The following is a 24,330-nucleotide window of genomic DNA, read 5'->3' as shown; positions in this document are numbered from 1 at the left end:
CCGGCCGTGACCGTGATGGCGGCGGACGCCGAGCACATCGAGATGGGCGCCGAACCGCTGCCCAGCGCCGACGAGGCCGCCGCGTTCGCAGGTCAGCGCGGGCCGCACTGCGCATGCGCCGCTCACCTCAGCGCAGCCCGCGCTCCGCGCTGCCCAGGGCCGCCTCAGTGCGGGCAGCGCTGCCTTCGTGCCGCTCGCATCTTTCACCAGCTGCGGCTCGCCCGAAGTCACTGTGGCCCTGTGTGCAAAATTCCCGTTCAAAAGTCATATCAAAACGCAGCCACGCTTTGGTCGCTGGGTCAGGTGTAAGGCGGAGCCTAAAAATGCTCGGAGTTTGTTTTGCTCTTCAGCCTGTTCCCTGCTTTAATAAAAGAGAATGGTTCGAGAATAAATAAATAATTTTCCCCCTTGGTTCATTGCAGGTTAAGCTGTGCTCAACCCAAAGCCTGACAGAACAGTAATATTTGCACTGACTGACATTCAATGAGAAAAAGAGGGAATGTGCTTCTATGGGGTTCACATACTGGGCTCTGCTTCATTTCTGTTTTGCATTCCAGAAGTCACCACAGTGACAGTGGCCAATGTTGGTGCCTCTGCAGACAACGTGTTCACCACATCCGTGGCAAATGCAGCATCCATTTCGGGACACGTGCTGGTAAGTCAGCCTTGGAGCACCACGACTTCATTGGTGTGCACATGAGGTCAGAACATGTGTATGCTGCAAGGCTTTGAGCCACAGAGCCATCAGATGAGACACCTGCAGTGCTTTCCCTTTGTCTTTTCTGTGCCATTCCACCCATGTATGTGCACTCCATCATGGAGCTGACGACCTGGGACATGTAACCTTTCAACGTGGTTGGCTGAAAGCTCAAAAACATACCTGCTAACTAATGGTGTTTTAAGGTACCTTTGAGAGATCTGCAAGAATACTCATTTATTTATTTTTTCCTTTATTTCTTCTGTAGTCTGGAAGAACGGCCCTCCAAATTGGGGACAGCTTGAATACTGAGAAAGCCACTCTCATAGTTGTTCACACAGACGGCAGCATTGTGGAAACCACGGGGCTGAAGGGGCCATCAGCACCCCTCACACCAGGTATATGGCAATCTGAACATCTTTCTCCAGTGGAGTTGCTTCCTCTTCACTTTATTTATGTGGCTGGAAAACAAGAGAAACATCACACACATGACCAGAGTGCATTGTGCACTCTGTCCCCTCTTAACATATTGCTTTCTGTACTTGTTGCGTGCCTTTCTAACTCGCCCCCAAAAGCAGATCGATTCTAATATTGATAATAAAAGCTAGGAGATTAATACCTGGGTTCTTTATAAGGAGCCTTTGAACACGGTTTTGTTTCCATTCAGGCCTTTTGCTGGTATTTAGTTGTGACTGTAGCTGGTCAGCTTCATCACCAAGATTGTTCCCAGCTGCATCGCAGTCCCCGTTTTGCCCACTTGATGGCATAACAAGCCTTTTGTAGGCAATTATGCATTGCACGTTGTCCTCTAGGAAGTCATCCAGCCAGCTGCAGGTTACAGCCTGAGCATTTAATGTGCGTGTTTTCTAACATGCAGATTGCTCTATTTCCAGCCATTTTCAGAATGTTACCTTATGTTATACTTCTTGAGGCTAGCAGGGCAGACCCATGGCTCTAGCTTACATCAAGTATCTGTTCCAAACAATTTTTTTGTGGCATGCTGACCACAGGATGCGTTTGGCCCAGCCAAACTACATGTGAAGATGTTGTCACTGTGCCTTTTGGTTGCTGTCACCTTCTTCTTTTTTTTTTCCCCCAAAGGGCCGCAATCTCCTCCTACCCCTTTAGCAACTGTCCAAGAAAAAACTGGAACCAAGTATAACTGGGACCCATCTGTGTATGACAACGAGCTCCCGGTGAGGTGCCGGAACATCAGTGGGATTCTGTACAAAAACAGACTCGGCTCCGGTAAAAACAGCCTTCTTGTGTGAGGAAGATGGCTCCTTCTTCATTTATTGCACTTTCCTTTTGATCAGATTGCCTTAAAGGGCCAATCATGAAAAAAATAAGGACGTTTTCCTAGTCAACATAGTCCCATGGATATTATCGTTCTCTTCTGTTTTGCCCTTTTGCTTCCTTGTTCTTTATTCAGAGGCTTTTTATCTGTGAAGATACAGCCTGCTGTGCAGTGAGTCTTCCCAATAGTAGGCTGACTCTTCCAATGTTCTTTTTGTGGAACTCTGAGAAGTCCACCCTTGTCTCTACAAAGCTCTGCAGAATCCCTGCTGGATTGGAAAGTAGAGAGCTTGTCTTCTAATGAGCCTCCTTAGCTGTCTTAGCATCTCTCTTCGCTTTTATCTCTGTGGGAAAGCTGAAGAAGCAGTTGCAGAAACTGTCAGCAAGCCTGACTGCATAGCACAGCGTTTGCTTTGTGGAAAGAGAGTTTTCTTCATGACCAGATGGATTAGAAATTTAAGCAAAAATTGTGGAAATTTGTGGTAGTTATCCAAGAAAGACTTATCCTACATGTGAATGAGTAATATTTTCTAGCCTACACTGGCGATGCACAGAATTGGAATTCACTGCATGTACAGTCATTGTCACAGCCAGGCTAAGAAACAGGCATGCTTATCCTTTAGTGATGAGAAGCAGCAGATGAGCAGGTTTGGTAGCTACTATAGATTACTTGCTGTTTTGCTCAGTAATTTCATAGAGTCACAGAATACCTTGAGTTAGAAGGGACCCACCAGGATCGTCGAGTCCAACTTGCCATTTACCAGAGCCTGCAGAGACCCTTCTTGGGGCTGCTCTCTGGTCTTTGCTCCCCACTCTGTACACAGAGCCCAGGCTGCCTTGTTCTAGGAGCAGAATCTGGCACATACACTTGTTAAACTTCATGCAGCTCGTCATTGCCCAGCCCCTGTCAGTATTCTTTAGAAAAATGGAAAAGTAATCCTTAGCCTTTACTAATGCTTTTATTTTTTTCTTCTAATCTTAATACAGGAGGCCGTGGTAGGTGCATTAAGCAAGGGGACAACTGGTATAGCCCCACTGAATTTGAAGCTATGGCAGGACGAGCCAGCAGCAAAGACTGGAAGAGGAGCATTCGCTATGCTGGGAGGCCCTTGCAGTGCCTTATTCACGTAAGGTTACGTTTATTTTCTTCTGACTGCTGGAAGGGGCAGGTTAATTCTGGGCAGATTCTGCCTTGCAGTCTGAGCTGTGTGCAGAGTTGTGTGTGGGGTGAAGGAGAAGCAACTCATTGATTTGGTTGGGGGGAACTGGCCTTTCTTTTGTTGTATAGCCCCCCACCCCCCCAGAAGGGAATTAGTGTTTATTTCTCCCTGGTGGCTGCCACGATCTTTGAGCAGAGCACATTCCTGCTCTCGCTGCTTTTGGCGCCTGATGTTGAAATTGTAATCTTCCAATTTCAGGATGGGATTTTAAATCCTCACGCTGCCTCTTGTACTTGTGCTGCCTGCTGTGATGACATGACTCTGGTGAGTTGTAGGTTTTATATCCATTAGTTTAAAAACAATTCATCAATCAAGCTGCCGTGGCCATCTGTGAGCAGGTCAGGAGTGTCCTAGAAACACTGACAAGTACTGAGTGTTTCCATATTAGACTCCTTGCTTTTTTCTAAAATGATGCTAGAGTTGTTAAGCAGCAGTGTTTAGCTTCACCTCAAGCACTGTTTTGTACTCTTCTACTGTGAACTGGATGGTTTCCTTGTTGTCTAGACCTGAATCCGCATGCTTCCCATCTTCTTTCACTCTTATTTCTTTTCTTCAATCCCTTGGATCGGGCTTTGCCCAGTTCTTGTCCTTTCATAACAGTGGGAAAAGGCTGAATCTGAGTGCAGCTTTTTTAATCACAGAGGCTTTTTGGTTTGCAGATCCAATAGAAACTTTTTGGTCTATTGTTACAAATCTACTGTGGGAATACTTACTGCTTAATCGTAGCTGCATCTGGAGAGGTTGGAGTGAACTGATATTTCCCTAAGAGGTGCCTCAGCTAATGTCTTTTTCTCTTTTTTTTTCTTTTCCCCGTAGAGTGGACCTATTCGACTCTTTGTACCATATAAACGACGAAAAAAAGAAAATGAAATGTCTGCAAATCCAGTCAAGAAGGAATCCTCCAAAAATATCACTCTGCTTCCTGCCACAGCTGCTACTACATGTAGGTTCTTTGCTTCTGGTAAAAATGGCCGAGCTGGATATCTTTTTGTCTTATCAGTGGTCAACTGAGAAAAAAGTCTTATCTCTTGGCACTTTCTTTTATATGTCCTTTAATATCTTGTGGGGCCATGTGGTAAGATTTGTGCTATTTCTTGAAATACATGGAAAAACAGATGCTAAGCAACTGTAATGAAATCCATAGTCTGAAAGCCGCTAGTGAAAGAGGCAGAAGGTGATGCTTTCATCTATAAGCTCCTCTCTGGCGTTCAGGACTCGCTTTGTCACTTCATGTTTTTGAAGTCAAACCATCTGTGTGAGAACAAATTAATTTGCAGGCTGGTCCAGCTCACAGGTTCCCTGTTACATTCTTGTCCTCCTGTTCTCATCTCATCATCTGGACGGTAACATTACAAAGTGAGCTGAGGAGGAAGCAACAGGAATACAAAAAAGAACTGAGCAAGCCAAATGTAAGATTAGATTGCTAGCAACAGCGGGAAGAGAAATGCATAAGGATTCTGCAGAGATTTTGTGGCTTCCACCCCCCAAACAGCTTTAATCTGTACTGTTTTGTTAACATGTGCTGCTGGGGACTACATGCTTGCTTGTGCTAACACTGGGAGAGAGCAGCGCTGCTTGTCTTGTTGGCAGCCACATCTTTCCTCAAAAAGAAATCTGTAGCCTCAGTGTCTTAGAACTGAACTGTTTGTAAAAAGGTTTTTCAGGCTGAGCAGTGCTCCACAGCAGCAACCCGTTAGTGGTGCTGGACTAATCCAGCTTAAAAAGGGTTTTAAACACGTTGGAGCTGCACTGGTACTTTCATCCAGATGTACTCTGTGACTTGTTTCCTGCATTGGTCAAGCACTCTGTATAGATGGACAGTTGAACTTGTCCAGTAAACCAAACTGTCATAGAATTAGCTGTAATCCATGGGGTTTTTGAATTAATTTTCAAGCAGTAAGAACCGTTCTTCTTAAAGTTCTGTAGTGTATTAGGGCCAGTGATGTCTTCAGAAGCTGTGCAAACCTTTTATTCCCATTTTTGATGTTAGTGGCCTTAGGGGGGGATCCAAACTTGGCTACCACAGCCTGTTGACTGATCTGTGAGTTCTGTGACTTTGGGAACAGAGATCTCAGCAGCTAGACAGCTGAGGCCTGAGCAGTGAGTGCTGATTATGAAAGTGCTTCTGCTATTTCCAGTCACCGTGACTCCTTCTGGACAGATCACTACCTCTGGTGCTCTCACCTTTGACCGCACGTCGACGGTGGAAGCCACAGCAATTATCTCAGAGAGTCCGGCCCAGGGGGATGTTTTCACAGGAACCACTGGTAAGGATTGAGCTGCATGCCTGCTTGACATCCATGAGAAGGTAGGAAAAAAGGAAGCCTCTTGTATGCTGCATGAAGGACTTTAATTTTTAAGAACTTACATAGATGCTATACGTAACCTGCTCTCACAAAAGAAGTTTGAATGTCTCGTCCAGATGCTGCAGCTGCTTATGTACACCTCTGTTGATTTCTTCAGTTTTATGGTTATCTCTGTGGGGTTTTTTTGTTTTTTTGTTTTTTTTGCTATTTGTTCATCCTAAAATACTGCTCAAAAAAGTGTTTAAATTAAGTGGAAAATGCTGAATAAATGCTAGAAAATAGCAGAATGAATCAAAGAAAACAGAAATGCTTAATGCATAAATTTCAGCTCTTTCAGTCTAATTCCTGTATGTGGCTGTGGGTTCTGCAGGAGCAGCTGAGAAAGCTAGCATTCTCTGAGAATAGTAGCTTGGAGTCCTTCTATCAATGTAAAATAAAGTGTGTGAGGAGGAGACTGGCAATAATCTTTGCAGAAGTCTTGAGATCTGAAAGCAGAGAGAGCTGAAATCAGTGCACAGTTGTTTTGCTTGGTGTCCATGTGACATCCTGCTGCTGTTTCTCATTTGCAACCTCTGGAATTACCATGGAGAATAGGAACCTGAAGAAAATGTGAAAACTAAAAAGCAACCCAAATTGGTGAAAGAAGTTTAAGACATGCCTGAAAGCCGTGCCATGCAGTGATTTGTAACATTGTTGTTCTCCTGCAGTTCAGGATACCAACGTCCAGCAGCCGTGCCGGGTCACTCACCCAGAGCCTCACTACCCAACTTACCAGGACAACTGTCAGATTTCACCTTTCCCTGAAGCAGCGCTGCCGACATCTCATCCCAAAATCGGTATGCTTTGTGTCCGTAGTGCTAGTCACAGTTAGCAGTGCCTGGATTTAGGTGGTAACCTTCTTTTCCAGCAAGAGGTAGAGATTGAGCCAGGAAAATAAACTTTAATTTTTCCTTATGAGTTTCGCAGTTAAGATTTGGATGAAGAGGTTTTTTTCCCCCATGCTTTAAGCACTCTAAATTGACATATTTACATCGACAATTTTGATTTGTTGGTTCATAGCAGAAAAAACTCTTGTGATCTTGTTTCCTAAATCTTTGCTGCTCGGAAGCTGCCTTTCAGAAGGCTTTTGCTTCAAAGATTTTGTCGCTGCTTGGGTACTGTGGGTGGGTATGTATTTAATCTTCGATCCAAGAAAGCCATCTCCTCGCTTAGATTTAAAGCCAGACTGTAGGAGCCTTTCTGAAAATTTCCATATCTATTTTTGAATCCACTAGCTTAAGGTGGAGGCAGTTTGGAGCAGGTTTGCTGTGCTACTCTTGTGTTCCATGTCAGTTTTCCATGTGTTACTGCTGACACCTGTGCTGGAATGATAGAAGCTGATTAATGAAGGCAGTGGGAGTCTGCCCTGCTGCAGGCAGACTGCAGTAAAAAAAGCAAAGATGATACAAGAAACAATGTGCAAATCAGCCTTTCAGTAGGACAGGATGTGTTGATGATCAGATAGATATCTCTTAAGATGTAATTAAATCACTGTGAACTTAATGATTTTTTCATTTTCTTACTTATACAGAGCAGCACAATGCATTCCTTCTCTGTCCAGAATGCAATCTTGTTGGTTTTAAGCCTCACTCGGCTCTCGATGCTATTAATTAAACATTGGTTATTTTTCATCCGTGAAGCAAAGATCATTATTTTTTCTTGGCTGATACAGCTCTGCTAAAACGAGGAGTCGGAAGTAATTCCTGTTAGATAAGCTATCAAATACTGTGCTGTGATAAATACTCCTCTGAAAATGCAGGAGAGGAAAACATTCTGCAAACAGTTACTGATAAAAGACTGATTTATCTTGACTCATACAGAAGTGCAAATAGTTTGATGACAGTCATGGGAATGGAGCAAAATTACTGTTTTAATTAAGGGCCGTTGAGTGTAGAATATCTGCTCACCTGTATGATGAACCTTCAGTGCTCTCTGAATATTTTGCACATCCCGCACACAGTGACAGTGTTTTTGGACTTATTCCCTCTCCTCTAATCTCTTGTGGATTCTTTCAATTTGCACAAGTATTTATTGCTAAGAGTTTGATTTTGGAAAATCAAAACCAGTAAAGCTGGATGAAATTTGTTCCTGGAATTGTTAACTGATGTGAGCTGAAACTGCATGCTGTTGGAATCCCAGATCCAGGTTTTCTGGTACAGTCTTTGGAAAATGGAGGACTGCAGAGCCACAGAGAGGGGCTCAGGGCTAAGCAAGGAAAGTGTGATTAGGTACCAGGAGAGGAGGTCACATTTTTTCTGGTGGCTTCCTGTTTGGTATACTCAAGCTGTAGTTACTGGCAGGGCCATGGTCGGGGTGTGAAAAAACAAAGGCTGCAACACCTCAGTAGTTTGGGGGTCTTTTAATGTGACTTTTTGTAAGCTTAGGAGAAATACTGCTGGGTTTCTTTAACCTTCACCTTTGTATCTATGTCATTCTAGATGATACAAGAGAAAACAAGTGAAGGAGTCCAAAGAAATTACAGTGGAGGTTTTCTTTTTAGGAACATCTGAACTGGTGGTTTTGGAGACTGCACGTTCATGTCATACATGTAATCTGGAGTATTGATAACTGTCTTGGTTTTATCCCAGTCTTCAGCCATGGTTATTGTAAGATCAGAGTTCAGGAAGTGTTAGGTGTGAACCTTGCAACAAAACAAAACAAAAAAATCACTTTATGGAAATGCAGTGCTCTAATTCTTTGTATTTTATATTCTTTTTTTTGTGCTCAGTGTTGACTCCAATCCCTGCCCTGTCGGTGCCCCCCCAGACCCCCACCAAAGCCATATCCCCATCAGTGGTGAACGGGCTGGAAGTGACGGAACAGCGGAGCTGGCTCTACTTGGAAGAGATGGTCAACTCGCTGCTCAACACGGCACAGCAGCTCAAGTCTCTCATCGAGCAGGCCAAGCAGGCCAGTTCCTCCTTCCGTGAGGCTGCTGTCACACAAGCCAAGATTCAAGCTGATGTGGAGAGAAAAGAGGTAATTATGCCGCTGGAGGTGAGACGGGGCATCTTTTTGGTAGAATGTTGGAGGTCTTTTCCAATCGATTCTGTGATTTTATGGGTTGTACCTCACTTTTTTTTCCACTGGGTAACCCTCTGGTAACCCTTATAAATTGTTTCTTAATGTCTTGAGAGCAGAGAAAAAGGTAAGTTATTCCCACAGTAGGAAAAGGAGTAGAGTACCTGGGAATCCAGCAGCTGTGGGTAGCAGTAATATCAGTTGTTCGTTGTTACAAGTCCTGAGCTCTGCTATCAGACATTCATACCTTTAGGAGGCATGATTTACCATGTGTCCTGCTATCGGGAAGATCATGAGCGTTCAGCCCTGCAGCGGCTGCTTTCATTCTCTCAAGTGAGCAGGGCTATCAAATAGGCTTTTGATGGCCTGAAGAGGCAGCGAAGTAATAAGAACAGCAAGCTGTGGAGTTTATTGGGAAGATTACCAGCAAAATTTAGAGCTGTCCCACTGAGCACTGTGCAAGCGAAGCTGATCTATCTTGTGTCCAGTGATAAGTAAGACTGCAAGGCCAGCTGGCATGATGAGAATGTTGGCTTTTACCCAGCAGCTCTTCTACTCTGTAGGGAATTATCTGCCAGGTCTGCCCTGTTCTCCCTGCTTTTCTCCTTTTTTAATGCATGGTAGAGTCCCTGGGTTCCTCTTAACACCTCACTCCATGCACTGCTGAATGCATTCTCATTCTCACACAGATCCCCAGCTGCTGCTGTGTTTTTGGGAGAGGCTGGAGAAGGGCAATGTACTGTGAGACTCCTGCCCTTGTTGATAGCTAATGAACTCCTTTTCTGTGCACCACACTATTTGCTGTTACATTATTGCTAATGTCAGCTTTCCACTGAATTCATAGCAGGAGTGTGCAGCAAGAGGCCTTGAAGAAATGTGTGTGGGAAGATTTTGCTGAAAACCCTACGACATTCCCTGCAGCAGCTTTGATATTCTTTGCCACGTTGTCACTGCTAAACTCTTCTGTACGCTGCATCCTTGATGTGCAGGAGTTTGAGACTCTGGGAGTCTCGTTCTCCCTTGCCTTCAGTCTGGATAGAGTGGTTATTCATGCTGCTGTCCAGATTTGGGCTGCGAAAAGCTCTGTAGATCGTGGACAAAAATTGGACAGCTTTGACATTTTATAGATAGACATCTTACTTTGTTTAACTTTACTCTCTGCTCTTCCAGTTTACATGCTGTCATCTTCTCTGTTTATCCTTTCAGAGCTTTCTTGAAACAGTGTTTCAGAGTCCATTCTTCTCACCCTCTGATCCAAATCCAGCTTACTTCAGTGTGTATCTTCTTGTCTCAGGAATAGGACTTAAAATCACTCCTCAGTATTGATCTTTAAGTGCTGACTTCACAAGGCAGGGATGAGCACGTGCTTATTTCTGGAGGAAGTCCTTTTCCCTGCAACTATTGAATTCCTAATTACTCTCTTCACGAGTCTTACCACTCCTATTTTGTAATGGGTTCCCCCTTGGTCACAGCGTTATTTTTCAAAATGTCCAAATAATAGTTTTCAAGCTTGCTGCTGTGTGCCAGCAGCTGGGCAATCCTGCAGATAGCTATTCTAATCCATTCCAGTGTGTTCCATGTTTTTTGAAAAATGAGTTTCTGGGTACACACCTGGCATTGCAAGCAGTTACAGTAAATGCTGAATGATCTCCTGTCTGCTTTTGTGTTGGTCAGAGTTGTTTTTCCAATTTTGTGAATGCTTCCATGGTTTGTAACATAAGTCTCTTTTCCTTTTTGTCTCTGGTCCAGCCACTTCTTTTGTCTTTTAAGTTGTATGAGGGGCGGAAAGAGGTGTCACCCTACTTTGTGGTGTTGCTGATTTTTCTTGGACCCATTTAATATGCAATTGTGCCAGTATGTTCCTACAAATTTAGAATTGAAAGGTTGTGTGGTTATATCTGAGCTGCAGAGCAAAGGCTTTACAACAGATTAAATTATAATAGAGCTGTAGACTCAGCTCTTCCTGGAAGAGTGACTGCATACAGAGCAGGATTAATGAAATCTGTTAGTGGGAGCAAGCTTGTTCCCAACTGTATACACAAACTTCAATGCCATGACTTCAAATAATATGTATGTTTGGTTTTCACATCAGTGCAGACAGTCAGCATCCTGTTTCTTGAGGATATTGAGTTGAAGAGCTTTTGATCCTGTAACTGTCTACATTCCCTTCCTGCTAAGGAACGATGCCTTCTGGCAGAAGAGCGAGGCAGAGGGCTCAGGACAGCACAGCCTTTACCTGCCCTTCAGAGAAAGTGGCCCCAAGTTGTACTCTCTAATGATAGCATTAGGTGCTTGTGGGAGTTACAGAGCTCTGAAAGGTAAGAGATAAGCTTTTTCCCCAAGCTTTCCTAGAGCAGAAGAGGCATTTGTGCTGCCTGCAGACTTTTGTCATTACCTGTGAAGTCAAAGAGCAGGTATCACTCTTTCATCCTGCTCCCACTTTCTAATGGTGTTATCCAGGACTGTTCAGTGGGGTATTAGAAACATTCCCCTTTTCTACAAGATTTTAAAGGTGAAAATGCCAACATCAGAGTGTAGCTGCGACAGGAAGAGGATTTGCTAAAAGTAGCAAATGAGAACCATAATAAATTATAAGTGCAGCATAATTTAGAAGCATCAACAGTCACATTTCTTTCTTAAGATGGCTTGTCTAATTAATTTTGCAGATTTATTGCATTTCCAAATGCATTGTTCTACCTAGAGACAGCATCTTCAAAGCAACAGAGGTGCTGAGTTGGGAAGCTTTGAGTATTTAGGGTTGGGCTGCACAGAAGTGGAATATAAAAGCCTGTCTTTGTATAAGATTAGAAAAAATATCCAAAAATACACTTGTCAGATGTAAAAGAATTGAAGACATGAGATGTTGCAATTTGGAACTCCCCACATGTGCTCTATTACTATTTTTTGTCCTTTCTAATTTCTGTATGTAACATAACAAAGGATCAGGGTAGGGTCTCTGGGTAAAAGAAGTTGTAGAAAGGCACCAACTAGTAAAGTCCTTGAAATATGTACAATTTGCAACCCCAAAATCTACAGTTCCAGCATTTGTGAGAATATCTCCTTTGCGATCATTTCTTTTAAACTAGAACTGTTCCTGGAGCCTAAGGAAGAGGCTGAAAAGATGTTTCACGTTGTATGTGCTATCTGCAGCATCTCATGTGACTCTTGATGATGACAGCTCCTTAATTAACGAGCAGAGCCCTCACAGAGTTGGTTCAGACACGAAACGGACTCTGTTTGGGAAATGTGGATGCCATAAACCTTGTGCTTTCAGTGAGTAAATATGCAGCTGGTGCTCAGCCTGTGTGTGGCTTTGTGCTGGCAAGGACACCAAGTGTGTCCATCAGTAACATCGATGTTATTTGGAAGTTTTGAGGAGTGATGTTCTAAAAGAAAACCAAGCCATAAGCTCTCCAGCTCAGTTTATCTAAAATGCATCATTACACAAAATTGAAATATCAAAATACTTGTAGGCTTTATAGAATTGCAACATTTTGCATGGGATTCACTAAGTACAGCTGCTGTGTCAGAACTCTGCACAGCTGTTCAGAGAGAGCTCTCCTCTGTTGTAATTAAATAGCTTGTAGATGAGGATATTGGATCCTTTGGCTTCTGCTGGGATTTTGGCTTTACTGCAATTCTTAATCAAGGGAGAAGAAAACAATTAGGAAGAGGGTGTATATGGCAAGAAAGGCATAGGGTCTCTTGGAAAAGATGTTCGACCACATGTAGAATTGGGCCCAAAGGAGCAGAGTAAAGACTGTACTTTACACAAAGATCTTTGGAAATGTCATTTCTTCTGAGAGTGCATTAAGCTGTTGTTTGTATCAGATAAACTTCAGAAGGGGGATAACACATGAACCCACCAAGTTCTGTGCTGTAGGACACAGCTGGAGGATGCAGATCTTCAGTATAAAGATAAAAAAAATCAAGTTTGAAATCTGACAAGTGTTTTAATTGCAATTGTCATCTTGTTGTGATGCAGTGATGCCTACGCAGCCCTGTCCATTTGAAAACAAGGTGGAAGATTATATCTGTTAACAGCTGGGCCATCTGAATTATTTTTTTAGACAGATTAGAACAGTTCAGGGCTGGAGAGTATGAAATTAATCTAAAAAGGATCGGGCACTTAAGAAAAGTAGTTCTAGTAAGCAAGTAATGACATGTCCTCCAAAGCAGCAGTGGAAATGGTTGAGAGCTGGAGCTCATCAGTTTGCTGGAGATGGTTTTGCAAGAAATCTGTGTGTGTCTGGCTTGATTGTCTCTGTTCCCACTCCTTCCCCTTCTCCACAGTTTCTCAACTAAGTGAGTGATTTGCACTGTGGGCCAGGCAGAACCAGGGGGCTCAGAGACAAAAAGGAGGCAGAAGGGAGTTATGTTTCCGTCAGCAAGATTTAGAGACCCAGAGCAGAGCTGAAGGGGGTGCCGTGGATCTGACAAGCACAGGGGATGGCTGGACTTCCACTCGGCTTCCCTTCTCTTTTGCAATCCCACTGGAAAACAGGATAAGACACACTTATGGAGGATGCAGTGGACTCTGGAGCTGTGGCAGCTCTCAGAGCTGGAATTCTGCATCTACCGCCCAGTAACTATCTCAGTGCAGGTGTCACAGAGGGGCTGAGATTGCAGGGTATATTTACGCAGAGATTTTCAAGAAATGCTATCTCACAGTGCTTTGGCATCTGTACATACACTCTCCTCACCAAAAAGAAGTTTAAAAACACTGTACAGTGCATGTGCTGTCTTGCTAATAAGCTTGATTTGCCTATTTGTCTAATCATGGTAGAACCAGATCATAGCTCCTGCACCAGACAGCAAGAGGTTTCCCTGTCTCCTGGAGAGCATTTTTATCTCAACTTTAAGTGATGGTAACAAAAAGGTTCTCAAGGTTGTGATTTCACAGGAGAATAAATACTGAGATGTCAGGTCATGGAGGCACTTAAATTAAGCCTTTCATCTCCTTACATGTTGGGTCATATCACTCCTTGATAAACCTGCTTTGCCTGAAGGTGAGGGTTTGTTTTTTTCCTTACTTTCTAACTGTTCCTCATGGAGTTTAAATCAGGTTTAGCATGTAACAAAATCGGGGCTAGTTTTGCATCCCTTTGTTTGAGCACTTTGCTTCTCATCAGCAGTGGCTGTTGAGCATGGCAGGACAAGGTGCAGGAGCACTGAGCTGGACTTGATTTGCAGCACACTCAGAATGACTTTAAAATTCACCTTCAGAGGGCTGTTTAATGAATAAACTGTCTGAAAACCTATCATCTTTTTTTTAAAAGGAAGAATAGTCATTATGCTTGATGTTGTTTTTGAAGTCTTAGCTGTGTTAATTTTGTCTTCATTTTTTTCTCCTAACCCAATCTCATACCTTCTGGGCTGTTCCACTCCACAGGATTCTCCCATGCCTGTTGGTGGATCAGGATCACAAGGCTCGACTCGTAACTTTGCCCAGGAGGATGGCACGTGCCCTATTTCCTTGGCATTTTCCATGGGTTTCCTTTGCTAACTTGTCACTGTCTCTTGTGGGATGCAGTTCCTTGTACACAGTGAAGCCACATGTCTTAAGATTGGATGGAGTAAGGTTTGAATAAATGTACTTAATTGACAGTTTGTCAGCCTGTTACGCCTGGCTTCTTCACCCGACTCCGCACTATGACACACAGTCCCTCTCCTGTAAGGGAGGAGTGAGGTTCCCTTTGGTCCTCACAGAACTGCATGAACCCTCCATACAGACCTCACTTTTCAAGCCCTTGTTGCATACTCTGGCTGTGAAATGACACGTTTGCTGTGTTTTTTCCTTGCAGCAATATCAGAACCAGTTATTTCAGCAAACAGAAGATGTGGATGGGAAAACAGAAATCATCATCAAGGTAAGCTCTGGTTGAGTTGTGTTTTATGAGGAGTCCTTTGTCTTGTTGCATTTAAAGGTCCAGAAATCGTATATTCTGTGGCTGGCCTCATCTTCTGAGCCTTCCCTCTGTTCTAACAAAGTGTGTCCTATTTCCACGTTTTCACCCCCCCTTGTGGCCCTCTGGAAAGGTTAGTCAGTCTGAGGCACCTCCAAGTAATGGCAATGCAACACCAACTGGTAGGTATCACTGCAGTGTATTAGGAATCTTTTTTCCTTTTTGCCCTGTAAGCTGGGTTTCAAGCCCTGTTTTGGTAGCCTCGATTTATGGCTGAACATCAGGAACACAACTGCGGTTCAGTCACACCACCTGCTAACTGTAGGTACCCTGATGTGCTGTGAGCCAGCGGTGTGATGAGCTTGGTGCTGATCGGGGCGCCGATGGCTGGATTGGTAGTGCTCAGGAGAAGAACGAGTCTGCAGCACTGAGTTGTGCTTGTGTTGGGCACTGCACTGATGGTGCTTCCTGTGCCAGACTAGCTCTGATGTGCTAATAATGTGTCAGTAACTTAATGAGCTGGGAACGGAATGTTCTGCAGCGTACTTATTTTTGTGATAACTCAGCAAGATCTCCACCTAACGATACAGGCTATGTTAATTGATGTCACCAGTGTAAGATTAAATTGCTAGGCACAGAAGCATCCTTTAAAAACCAGGTGTGATTTTCAATCTCCGTATGCTACCTCGTACTCTGGGCTTAAGTCTCGTGCTCCTGTTACAGTCTTCTTACTTTTACTCCTCTGCCTTCTGCTTCACTGCAGTCACCCCTCCATTGTTGTTCCCTCTGATGTGATCCCTTTGCTTCTTGTTTTCACTGCAGTCGTGCGTTAACTGTGGCCGTGAGGCAATGAATGAGTGCACCGGATGCCATAAAGTCAACTACTGCTCCACTTTCTGTCAGCGGAAGGTATAAGAATGTCTTTGAGTTGCAGAGGGAACACGTGACACTGGGGTCAGCCTGCACGCAGGCTGAGGGCACAGCGCAGACAGGAACATGCTGTGGAGTAGGGGGTCACTGTCTGTGAGCCAGGGTACAGTGCTGGGGTGGGTCAAACAGGTAAGGAATGGCCCCAAATCTGCACACACCTTCTGAAAGAGGATGTCAAAGAGTGAGTACAATCAGCAGCGAGGCATGGACGCCTCACCGTGGAAACTGTGGGGTGAGCTTGGTGGGAGTGTTGTACAAGCTCTCCTAGCTGCTCCCTGGAAGCTGCATGCTCCTCAGTACCTTTGATCCTGTGCCACTGTAGCTGCAGTTCTCTTGTTCTTCAACTTATTATTTGTACTGGTATGGATGATAGGATGAATTGAGCACACTGAGACAAACTGTATAGCTTTAAAATGGGAGGTGGAAACAGGTATGAAGAGGAAGCTGCAAGGCTTTGTGTTTCTTATAGGTTCCGTACAAAGACTCTTGGCACCTCTTGCTTTAGAAGAGAGGATAATCTGGTTTAGCTACAGCCTCTGCGATCTGTCCAGGTTCATTCTTTGTCAACTGAATGGAGCACCTGAAGAATTTTGACTGTTTCTTTGGCCTATAGCAGAGCGTAATGATGGCCGTCCCTGCACAGCAGGAAGGCTAAAATTTCAGAAGAATGAATGATTGCTTCTTGCAGATAAATGACAAAATCTGCCCACTGTCCCCAAGCATCTCAAAGACAGTAATTTCACCCCATTGTTCTGTCAGTATGAAACGTGCTGGGAAATGTCACCAAGTGGTCATGTGCTGGTCTCCCTCTGAGGCAGCTTATTACTGTTCCATGAAGATTCAGCTTTTAAAGGGAGCTTACATAAGAGAGGCAGAGGAACTTCTTACAAAGGCAGATAGTGATAAGAAAGGAGGGTTGGTTTTAAACTAAAAGAGGGGAGATAAAGGTTAGATGTGAGGAGGAAATTCTTTACTCGTTGGGCAGTGAGGCCCTTGCATGAGCTACCCAGAGAAGCTGTGGGTGCCCCATCTCTGGGCTGTTTCTTCATGGCCTCTCCATCTGCTCTTCCCTGCAGGACTGGAAGGAGCACCAGCACATCTGTGGTGATGCCAACGCGGTGACAGTACAGGCTGATGATGTGCATGTCGCGGACAATGTGATGGAGAAAGTCTCTGTCTGAACACACCTACCTCTGACCCCATGGCGCAGCCGGCTGGATCGGCGGCCTGAGGCAAACGGTCTGTCCTTTACGAGCAAACTCATTTCTGAAAGACTTTTTCATACTGTGACAATGTTTGCCTACTTCCAGTCCTACTGCAAACCTCTGGATAACGCAGAGACTGAGAAATCCGGCTGGAGGAGGCGAACAGCAGCCTCCCATCCGGGAGCCTCCTCCAGCTTGAGGAAACTTAGATTTTGCCAGACTGAAATCTCCACTGTGTGGATAACAACAACCTCATCGTCTCTCTTGAGATGGATTAAGAATAGTTGCTGCAATTAGATTTGCTGTTGTTCTGTTTTCCCCATGCCTCCCTACCTCTTATTTGAAAAAAGGAATGATCCCTCATTTGGTTTATTTAATTGCCTTGGAAAAGTACAAACTCTTAATTTGCCTTTGGAAGAACTTTGTTTTGTTTTGTTTATCTGTGTTCCCTCTGTGCTGGAGAAATTTGGAGCACACTGGAGCTTCTGCACTTGAATACAACTGAAAAATCACATCTTGTTCAATAAAATGTGATGAAGGCACGTGGACAAATGCAGCATGTGAGGGGTGCTTCTGCAGAGAGGTGTTGGCTCTTAGTCTTTGCAGAACATCAGTGTGGATGTGATATGGCAGTGGGGAGGAGCAGATCTCAGCCCGGCAGCATGCCCTGACTGCAGCGCCAAAATTCGGGCAACCCCCAAGTAAGAAAGAGTGCACAGAGAGTTCTGGCCTCTCACTGCTGCTTAGTAGCTCCTAATTAAAACAGTGGTGAGCATTAAGATCTTATTGGCTTTATTCACTACTCCAAAATGCTTTAATTAATAACATGCTGCTTTGATAACTTAGGCTATGGTTGCTGTTACTAACTTTCTAATTGCTCACTGGAATGTTTTCATCTTGGTACTGAGATTGAGGGCCAGTACTGGAAGGAAGGTAGCAGTGTGCCCCCCTCCTCTCAAGGAAGCCATTCGTTAGTGGGAAGCCAAGCATGAGCTTTGCGGGCTGAGAACAGAAATTACACACGGAGTACACTGGGGAGGGAAACAGGCAATTCCATAGAAACCCATCGCAAGCAACATACCACTCTTCAAGCTTCCCCAAAGTCATCCTTCAGTATTTGCAGTCGTTTCTTCTTACATGACGAGTGCCAGTTTTCTAACTCTTTAAGATAATTACTTAATGGAAAAGATGCTCTTAATTGAACCCACAACAATACAACTAATTTACTAGGTTTCTTGCCTCCATCTATTGCCCATTAAGGTTCTGACTAAAGGAAGCAATGCGTCGTGCTGAATACCCTGTGCTGTTTGGTTTAAGCACCCATTTGTTCTCAGCTGCATCTTGCATTCTCCCAGGAGGAACATCACTGCAGAGCACTGCTGGGCTGGGAGCAGAGCTCTGTGTTGGTTCAGAGACAACTGCAGCTACACAAAGACATGAGCTCAGCCATACCACATCCATGCTTGCCAAACCCACATTTGTGCAGATAACTGAGCAGCAATTTATACCAATGCAGAAAGCTCTCCAGTATCATCACTACGCAGCTTGTGGAAGAGTATATCTAATGCTTTGGTTACAGTCTGAATTTTGTTTTTATTGCATCTTCTGATTACGGAGATTCTGAAGAGCGTGAGTGGAACAACAATCTTAAATGAAGATGTGTAGGTATGACTCATGTGTGATTAAAGTTCTCTAGAAGCTTCTCATCAGGGCCCTGGCATCTGGGGGAGCTACCCCCTATAGCACACTGAACTTGTAAGACTGTAGTATAATTGCTGTGGCAACGTAACCTGTTTATTTGTTGATGATAAATTGGTGAAGCAATCATTATCCTTAGTCAAAGAAAACCTCGAGACCTCCCAGCAAGTCTTTTATTTCTAAGCACACAAATTACCCCTTGGAAAGCAACAGCCCTGCATGAAAATCATTAGTCGGAAGATTGCCAAGCTGTGCAATATCCACTGTCTTGTGAGGTCTCTTGATGTCTATGTCAAGCACCAAGTGTTAAAGAAGTGGCTACACCTGCAGCTTCCAGGGGGGGGAATATCCAAGCCATTACCACTGCACTCACCTGCAACTCCTCGCAGTGGAGACAGAGGGCTGGGAACCACCGTCCTCAAGCTGCCATCCTGGAACCATCTTTCTTCCTTCCCTCCTCCCCAGCAAAGACAGCAGACCTTAGGCAGAAATAGATCTTTAATGAACTATACAAAGTTATCCTGGTTGTTCCCTCCAGTTCCGTGAACTCAGCAGAAAAGGTGCAAGACTTTGCGGAAGAAGTTCCTGAACTCGGCGTTGAAAACGGTGTAAATGATGGGGTTGACGGCGCTGTTGACATAACCCAGCCAGGTGACAATGCTGGTGACTTGAGTGGGAATGGTGCAGGACTTGCAGAGAGCTCTTGTAATGTGGACCACAAAAAAAGGTGTCCAGCAGAAGAGGAAAGCACCTGGAAGGAGAAAATTAAAGAGAGAAAGCATTGTGTTAGAAAGGGTTGGAGTTAACAAATGCAGAGCTACGATGACAAAAATTCTGGGCAACTTCCTAAATGTTAGTGAAGAAAAGGTATAAGTTGTGTGTCATTTTTGGGTTAGCATTTTAAATATCAGGAGTCATAAAAGCTGACAGCTGAAGTGAAGGTTGAATTAAAAACAACCTACGTGTGTTTTTTCCCAAGAGTGGTTTGCTACTCTGGATCAAAGGGAGACTGAGGCACTCCCTGGACCGGGTTCAACAAAATCCTAAACCCTGTAGGACCACGCAGCACGTTTCTCACCCTCCTTGCTCAGCCTCTGCCACCAGCCACTCACCAACAACCACAGGCAGTACCCTCATGGCCTTCCGTTCCCGGCCGTTGATCTTGGCCCGCTTCTGACTGTGTGCCGGGTGTGGGTACTTGAGGTGTGGGTAGGAGACAGTCTGGAGCCCATTGCTCATCACATAGTCCCCAGAAAGAGGGTGCTCAGGGTGTGCATAATGGTGGTATTCGTCCGGCTCCATGCCAACCTGCTCTCTCTCAATGAAGGGTGAGGAGTGATAGAGCATTCTGTTGCCCCCGTAGATGCCACCCCTTAGCTTGGCCTTCCTGGCTTCTTCCCAGCGCTTGAGTCCCTGGAACATGGCGCAGTAGAGCACCAGCATGACGGGGCAAGGGATGAAGAAGGAGCAGATGGAGGAGTACACAATGTAGTTGTCATCCTCCAGCTGGCACAAGCTGGGGTCCCGGTTCGGGACATTGTTGAGGCCGAATATGACTGGGGATGCCACAGCAAAGGCGAATATCCACGTGGTGGAGATGAGGATCAGCTGCCGCAGGTCGATCTGTCGCCGGTTGTAGTTCAGTGGGACTGAAACAGCGATAAACCTGCCAACACAGGTGGGTCAGTGCTCGTGTGGGGGTAGCAGCACTAGTAAGGTAAGGTAAGAGAACGGAAGCAGCTCGATGCTGAGACACGAACCCTCTCCTCCGGTGTAAGGAGGAGGAAGGCACTTACCGATCCACGCTGATAGCACAGAGGTTGAAGATGGAAGCTGTGCACAGCATCACATCCATGGTCATCAGGGCATCGCAGAGCACAGTGCTGAGGGACCACACGCCACCCTGAAACTGAACGACAAGATCCCCGGGTCAGTAGGTTCCTCTAACGTGCAGGGAAACAGCTCTGTATATATACGTATAAAATGCCCCTGGGAACATCCTTGGGGCAGGGCTTGTCCCCTTACTCCTGCTCCTGTACCCTGTGCTGGGTACCAGGACTGAAGCCAGGGATCAAACCAAAGGCTTCTCCTAGCTGTGGCTCCGAGCAGCACCACTGGACTGAAGGCTTCCATTTGTGCCATGTTTCTGAACCAGCCTTTGAGACAGCTCTGTCTGGCACTCCAGCAGAGAGATATTAGGGTTGAAAGTCCCTCAGGGCTCTTCCTCAGCTTGAAGCGCAGTCTTTCTAAGTCTGGTCCAAGCACTTTGAGTCTCCCTGTGCTCTTTGGGTGTCTAGTGACCTGTGCGAACTTGAGGTTTCTGACATTCATGGTCCTCCCCATTCACATTTCCAGGAGCAGGTAGCTCTGCCCGGATTAGTATCAGTCAGTACTGATGTCACGCACAGGATTATGATTAGTGGAGCTGCAAAGCCAAAGGAGACTCTGGAGAAACCGTTGGGCTATTTTTATACACCCATCTCCTTGAGAGGCCCCATGAGCTTCCAGAAGAACACTGGAGTCAGACCTGGGTGTTTCATTTGGGCTTTTCTCTAGTGCAGATCAGCTGCTCCAAGCAGAATTTGGGAGCTGAATCCTGAAACACAACTCTCACATTTTTTACCAAAGCTTCACCAGGATCCGGTCCAGTTTCACTGGAGAAAATTTGACTCTGGGCTGCGGTGTTCAAAACCCATTTGTGGTTTCATGGAATGAATGGGTTCTGAACAGGCCCTGAGCTGCCAAGCTGCAGCACCTTCCAAGGACTTCCAAGAGCTTTCGCTGTGGGGCTCGTGTTGGGCGCCCTGAAAGTTGAGCACTCCCACAAAATGTGCCCAGAATCCCTCTGGTGGAGGAGTGACTTTGGATTAGAGGCAGAGCTGGCTTTGCTTGGTCATGTGGCTGAGTGGTACCTCATTACAGCAGGTTGCAGAAGATTAGCCCATCAAGGTACACAGTGTAAAGCTTTACGGATCACAGACAGCTCAAGCCGCCTTTAACAAGTGCTCCAGAACAACTCTAATTTCTTCCTTTTTTTTTTTTCCTTCACGTTCTTTGCTTTTTTTGCATGAGACCCTCCTTTTTTTTTCCAGTAGTGCTGGTGCTGAGAAGAGACGGCCAGGCAGTTGCACAGCAAAGCGTGCAAGCTGTCTTCCTTACCAAAATAAAACAAAGCTGCAAATACAACCCCATGAGCCAGCCTATGTCTTTTGTAAGGCGCTCTCTGCACAGATCTGGCAAGGTTTCACTCTTATTTCATATGATAAAAGTGCATGCTTCTCTCTGGTGCCACACAGGAGCTTCATAGCTGTCCTCTTGCTAGCCCTGTGAGGAGGCTCACTGGGAGCAGAGCACATGAAAAGAACTTTGGTGGGGACGGCATCTAAAATACGATGCTCAGAAAATAGCAGGCTGCAAACATTAGGAGATCGTAAAATCATAACATCGCTGAGGTTGGAAAAGACCTCTAAGATCCCCCACCCACCCCCACCATGTCCCTCAGTGCCACATCTTCACGCTCCTGGAACTCTTCTCGGACAATGACTCTACTATGCCTTGGGCAGCCTATACCAGTGCATCACCACTCTTTCAGGGGAGAATTTTTCCTAATATCTGACCTGAGATGCCCAGCTGGATTTCCAGATACCTGCCTACCATCAGCAAGGCCATGGTTCAAGGGTGTAACACGGAGAAAGTGCTGATCTGAAGAGCCCGAGCCTGCTGAGAGGGATGTGGCACCAGCAATAATCTTGGCGTGTGAGTGCAAAGTCCACTATATCTGATTCCATAAGTTTCCTGAATGTCCCCAAGAAGCTGACTGCCTCTGCTTCTGCTCTGCGGGCAAAGTGCCATTGGAGAGAATCATCTTCCCCGACCTGTAGAGGTGCAGGGTAAGAGTGCAGAGCTGCTAAAACTGTCTCCTCTTTTTCGTAAACGCTTACACGGATCTTAGTGGCAAAGATGTTTACATAACTGTACCATGCACAGCTCCTGCCAGCAGCTTCCTGGCTCGGCCCCATTTCATGGCTCAGGCAAGGATTAGGGAAGGAGCTGAGCAGGGCGAAGCAGGTAGGAGGCACAGCTACAGCTGAGCAGCATGACTATAGACTGAAAGCTCAGTTTCCCGTGCTGGTTGGAAGATCAGAGCTGACAAAGGACAGCAATGTTTGGATTGAGGGAAGACGAGCTTCATCACATCCATCTCAACTCCCCCAAGTATTAACCTGGGCTGCTGAGGCAGGTAAAGACACAGAAGGATTACAGCACAGAACTGATAGTTTTGAACAGGCACTGAAGCAAGTGCACTTAAGGGAGCATCATTGCTAAGGCACAGATAGGGCAGCTCAGGCTCCTAAAGCTCACCCAGGGCTGACCACCCATCCTGAGCATCCAGCAAGTGTCTGTCATCCCCAAGGAGATACCCACAGTGCTCTGACCAGTTGGAAATGCTTCTCAGGGGCACAACAGGGTATGTCAGCTGGGGACAGGAAAGGGGAAAAGGGAAAGGAAGAGGAAGAGAAAGGCAGAAGAAGGGAAGAAACCCATTCAGCAAGAAATAGCTAAGAAGAATGATAAAACACAGAGGCTTCCTAAGGACCAAAATTGAGACATGCAGGGAAAAGCAAAAGCACCCAATCCAAGCAGTATGGTAGGGCTCTTCTTGGTGCAGGGGAAAGAGTGGGGAATCTTACTCTCCCGTTTGTCACTGGTCCTTATGGGTTCCTAGCAGAACCTAGGTGCTAGAAGTGCTAGAAGAGCTCTGGGGAGACAGAGGTCACAATGTCCCAGCAAATCCTAGGACTAGGTAGAGAGACTAAAAGCATCCTAAGCTCTAATCCACTGCCTTCCTTGCTTAAGAAAATATAGGACCAGCCCTGGTGTGGGAGAGGAGAGGAGACACTCGGGCTGGGACACAGCCAGCGTGATCTTGTGCTGGCCTTCAGGGATAGGAATACCATTCTGCCCCACTCACAGGGACAGCCCTTTCCGTACCCAAGGAAGCTCTCACAAACCCCACGGCAATGAAAAATCACAAAGTCAGGAAAGCTGACTGACAGCCATCCTGCACCTGCAGGTACAGCTTTCTGGGGCTGCTCCCTCTGCATGGCATTACATCTCAACTTTCCCCACATCTGAAAAGAGGTCCTCTGTCTTCTACACTTCCAGCTACTGCAAGAATAGGTGCAAAAAGTCAGCTCTTTTGGCCCATGGGTGCTTTCCTCCATTTGTCTGATAGAGCTGCAATGGCAGCAGGGAGAGCCATGTGAAGGTCCAACAGATCCCTCTGAAATTGCAGGAAGATTAGTTGGGCCAGGAAGAGGAGCAACAAATCTCCCTGCAATCTCAAAGCATCATCACTCCTCAGGCAGAATCAATTTATTTCTGTTTCACAACAAGATGCAAAACCACTCAGGAGCACCTGAATTGCACACTCCTACCTCTCGCTCCTGCTTCCCTTTCCCTCAGCTGTCGTGGTCTCAGAGGGGAGCAGGTTCAGAGGTGACTCCAAGTCTGCCAAACAGAGCACACCAGCCAGGAGGAATCAAGCAGGAAGCCACCAAAGCCAGTTTAAGGGTGACCACATCTCTAAAGAGGCAGCATCTCCTCGTCGACTTGTCACAGCAATCTGCCTCCTGGCTAAAGACCTCACAACCCAACTCACAGCAGCCAGAATACAGCATGGGAGCTCACCATCTCTTCCTAAACACTGGCTGATAGCAAATTGGGATGCTCACAGTGCAGCGGCTCCCAGAGCAGATATCCCAGGGCATTGGGGCTTGGGAAATTTGGGGATCAGGGCATTGGGGCTTGGGGAATTTGGGAGCGTGGGACATTTGGGGCTTGAGATCTTGGGGTTTGAGGAGTTTGGGGCATATGGGGCACTGAGTCTCGGGACCTTGGGGCTTGGGGCATCTGGGGCAGCCAGGACAAGGGAGAGTACCTGTACTTGTGCGGAGCCAACTGCTGTCACCTTCAGCAGTCCAGGATGCCAGCAGGGACGGCAGACTCCCC

At 45.7% G+C, this 24,330-nt stretch overlaps 2 protein-coding genes across 6 annotated transcripts; one reads left to right on the top strand and one right to left on the bottom strand.

Moving 5' to 3' along the window:
* The first annotated feature begins 7 nt into the window (after positions 1-7).
* Positions 8-17,029, top strand: DEAF1 (DEAF1 transcription factor). 5 transcript variants are annotated; one of them, XR_793523.3, is made up of 14 exons: positions 8-91; positions 558-655; positions 966-1,095; positions 1,799-1,945; positions 2,981-3,120; positions 3,412-3,477; positions 4,030-4,156; positions 5,352-5,480; positions 6,227-6,355; positions 8,287-8,537; positions 11,666-11,852; positions 14,384-14,449; positions 15,308-15,394; positions 16,492-16,554. XR_793523.3 is itself a non-coding variant. In XM_010710832.3 (13 exons), the coding sequence occupies exons 1-13, from the start codon at positions 16-18 to the stop codon at positions 16,594-16,596; spliced, it is 1,551 nt and encodes a 516-aa protein (XP_010709134.1). In that variant the 5' UTR covers positions 8-15; the 3' UTR covers positions 16,597-17,029. The 5 variants fall into 5 exon arrangements, 3 of the variants coding, with proteins under 3 accessions (XP_010709134.1, XP_031409277.1, XP_010709135.1); XM_010710832.3 differs by lacking the exon at positions 11,666-11,852 and having other exon boundaries at positions 16,492-17,029; XR_793525.3 differs by lacking the exons at positions 14,384-14,449; positions 15,308-15,394; positions 16,492-16,554 and adding an exon at positions 10,672-10,897 and having other exon boundaries at positions 11,666-11,800.
* Positions 17,030-18,062: 1,033 nt separating this feature from the next.
* Positions 18,063-23,824, bottom strand: DRD4 (dopamine receptor D4). The gene is made up of 4 exons (XM_010710834.3): positions 23,757-23,824; positions 20,115-20,227; positions 19,431-19,984; positions 18,063-19,069 (listed from the first exon to the last, which is right to left on the bottom strand). The coding sequence occupies exons 2-4, from the start codon at positions 20,177-20,179 to the stop codon at positions 18,867-18,869; spliced, it is 822 nt and encodes a 273-aa protein (XP_010709136.1). The 5' UTR covers positions 20,180-20,227; positions 23,757-23,824; the 3' UTR covers positions 18,063-18,866.
* Between the last annotated feature and the right edge of the window lie 506 nt (positions 23,825-24,330).

Source organism: Meleagris gallopavo, chromosome 5 (assembly GCF_000146605.3).
Source record: "Meleagris gallopavo isolate NT-WF06-2002-E0010 breed Aviagen turkey brand Nicholas breeding stock chromosome 5, Turkey_5.1, whole genome shotgun sequence".
NCBI classification, from domain to species: domain Eukaryota; kingdom Metazoa; phylum Chordata; class Aves; order Galliformes; family Phasianidae; genus Meleagris; species Meleagris gallopavo.
This window is presented reverse-complemented; position numbering and strand designations above follow the sequence as displayed.

What these genes read in the sequence shown, in the direction of transcription:
- DEAF1 (XM_010710832.3), top strand. Translation starts at nt 16, where the DNA reads ATGGCGGCGGACGCCGAGCACATCGAGATGGGCGCCGAACCGCTGCCC. An exon ending in CCTTGCAGTGCCTTATTCAC is followed by an intron (nt 3,121 to 3,411) that starts GTAAGGTTACGT and finishes TTCCAATTTCAG; the next exon opens with GATGGGATTTTAAATCCTCA. An exon ending in GACATCTCATCCCAAAATCG is followed by an intron (nt 6,356 to 8,286) that starts GTATGCTTTGTG and finishes TTTTGTGCTCAG; the next exon opens with TGTTGACTCCAATCCCTGCC.
- DRD4 (XM_010710834.3), bottom strand. Translation starts at nt 20,179, where the DNA reads ATGACCATGGATGTGATGCTGTGCACAGCTTCCATCTTCAACCTCTGT. An exon ending in TGTGCTATCAGCGTGGATCG is followed by an intron (nt 19,985 to 20,114) that starts GTAAGTGCCTTC and finishes CTGTGTTGGCAG; the next exon opens with GTTTATCGCTGTTTCAGTCC. An exon ending in GGTACTGCCTGTGGTTGTTG is followed by an intron (nt 19,070 to 19,430) that starts GTGAGTGGCTGG and finishes TTCTCCTTCCAG; the next exon opens with GTGCTTTCCTCTTCTGCTGG.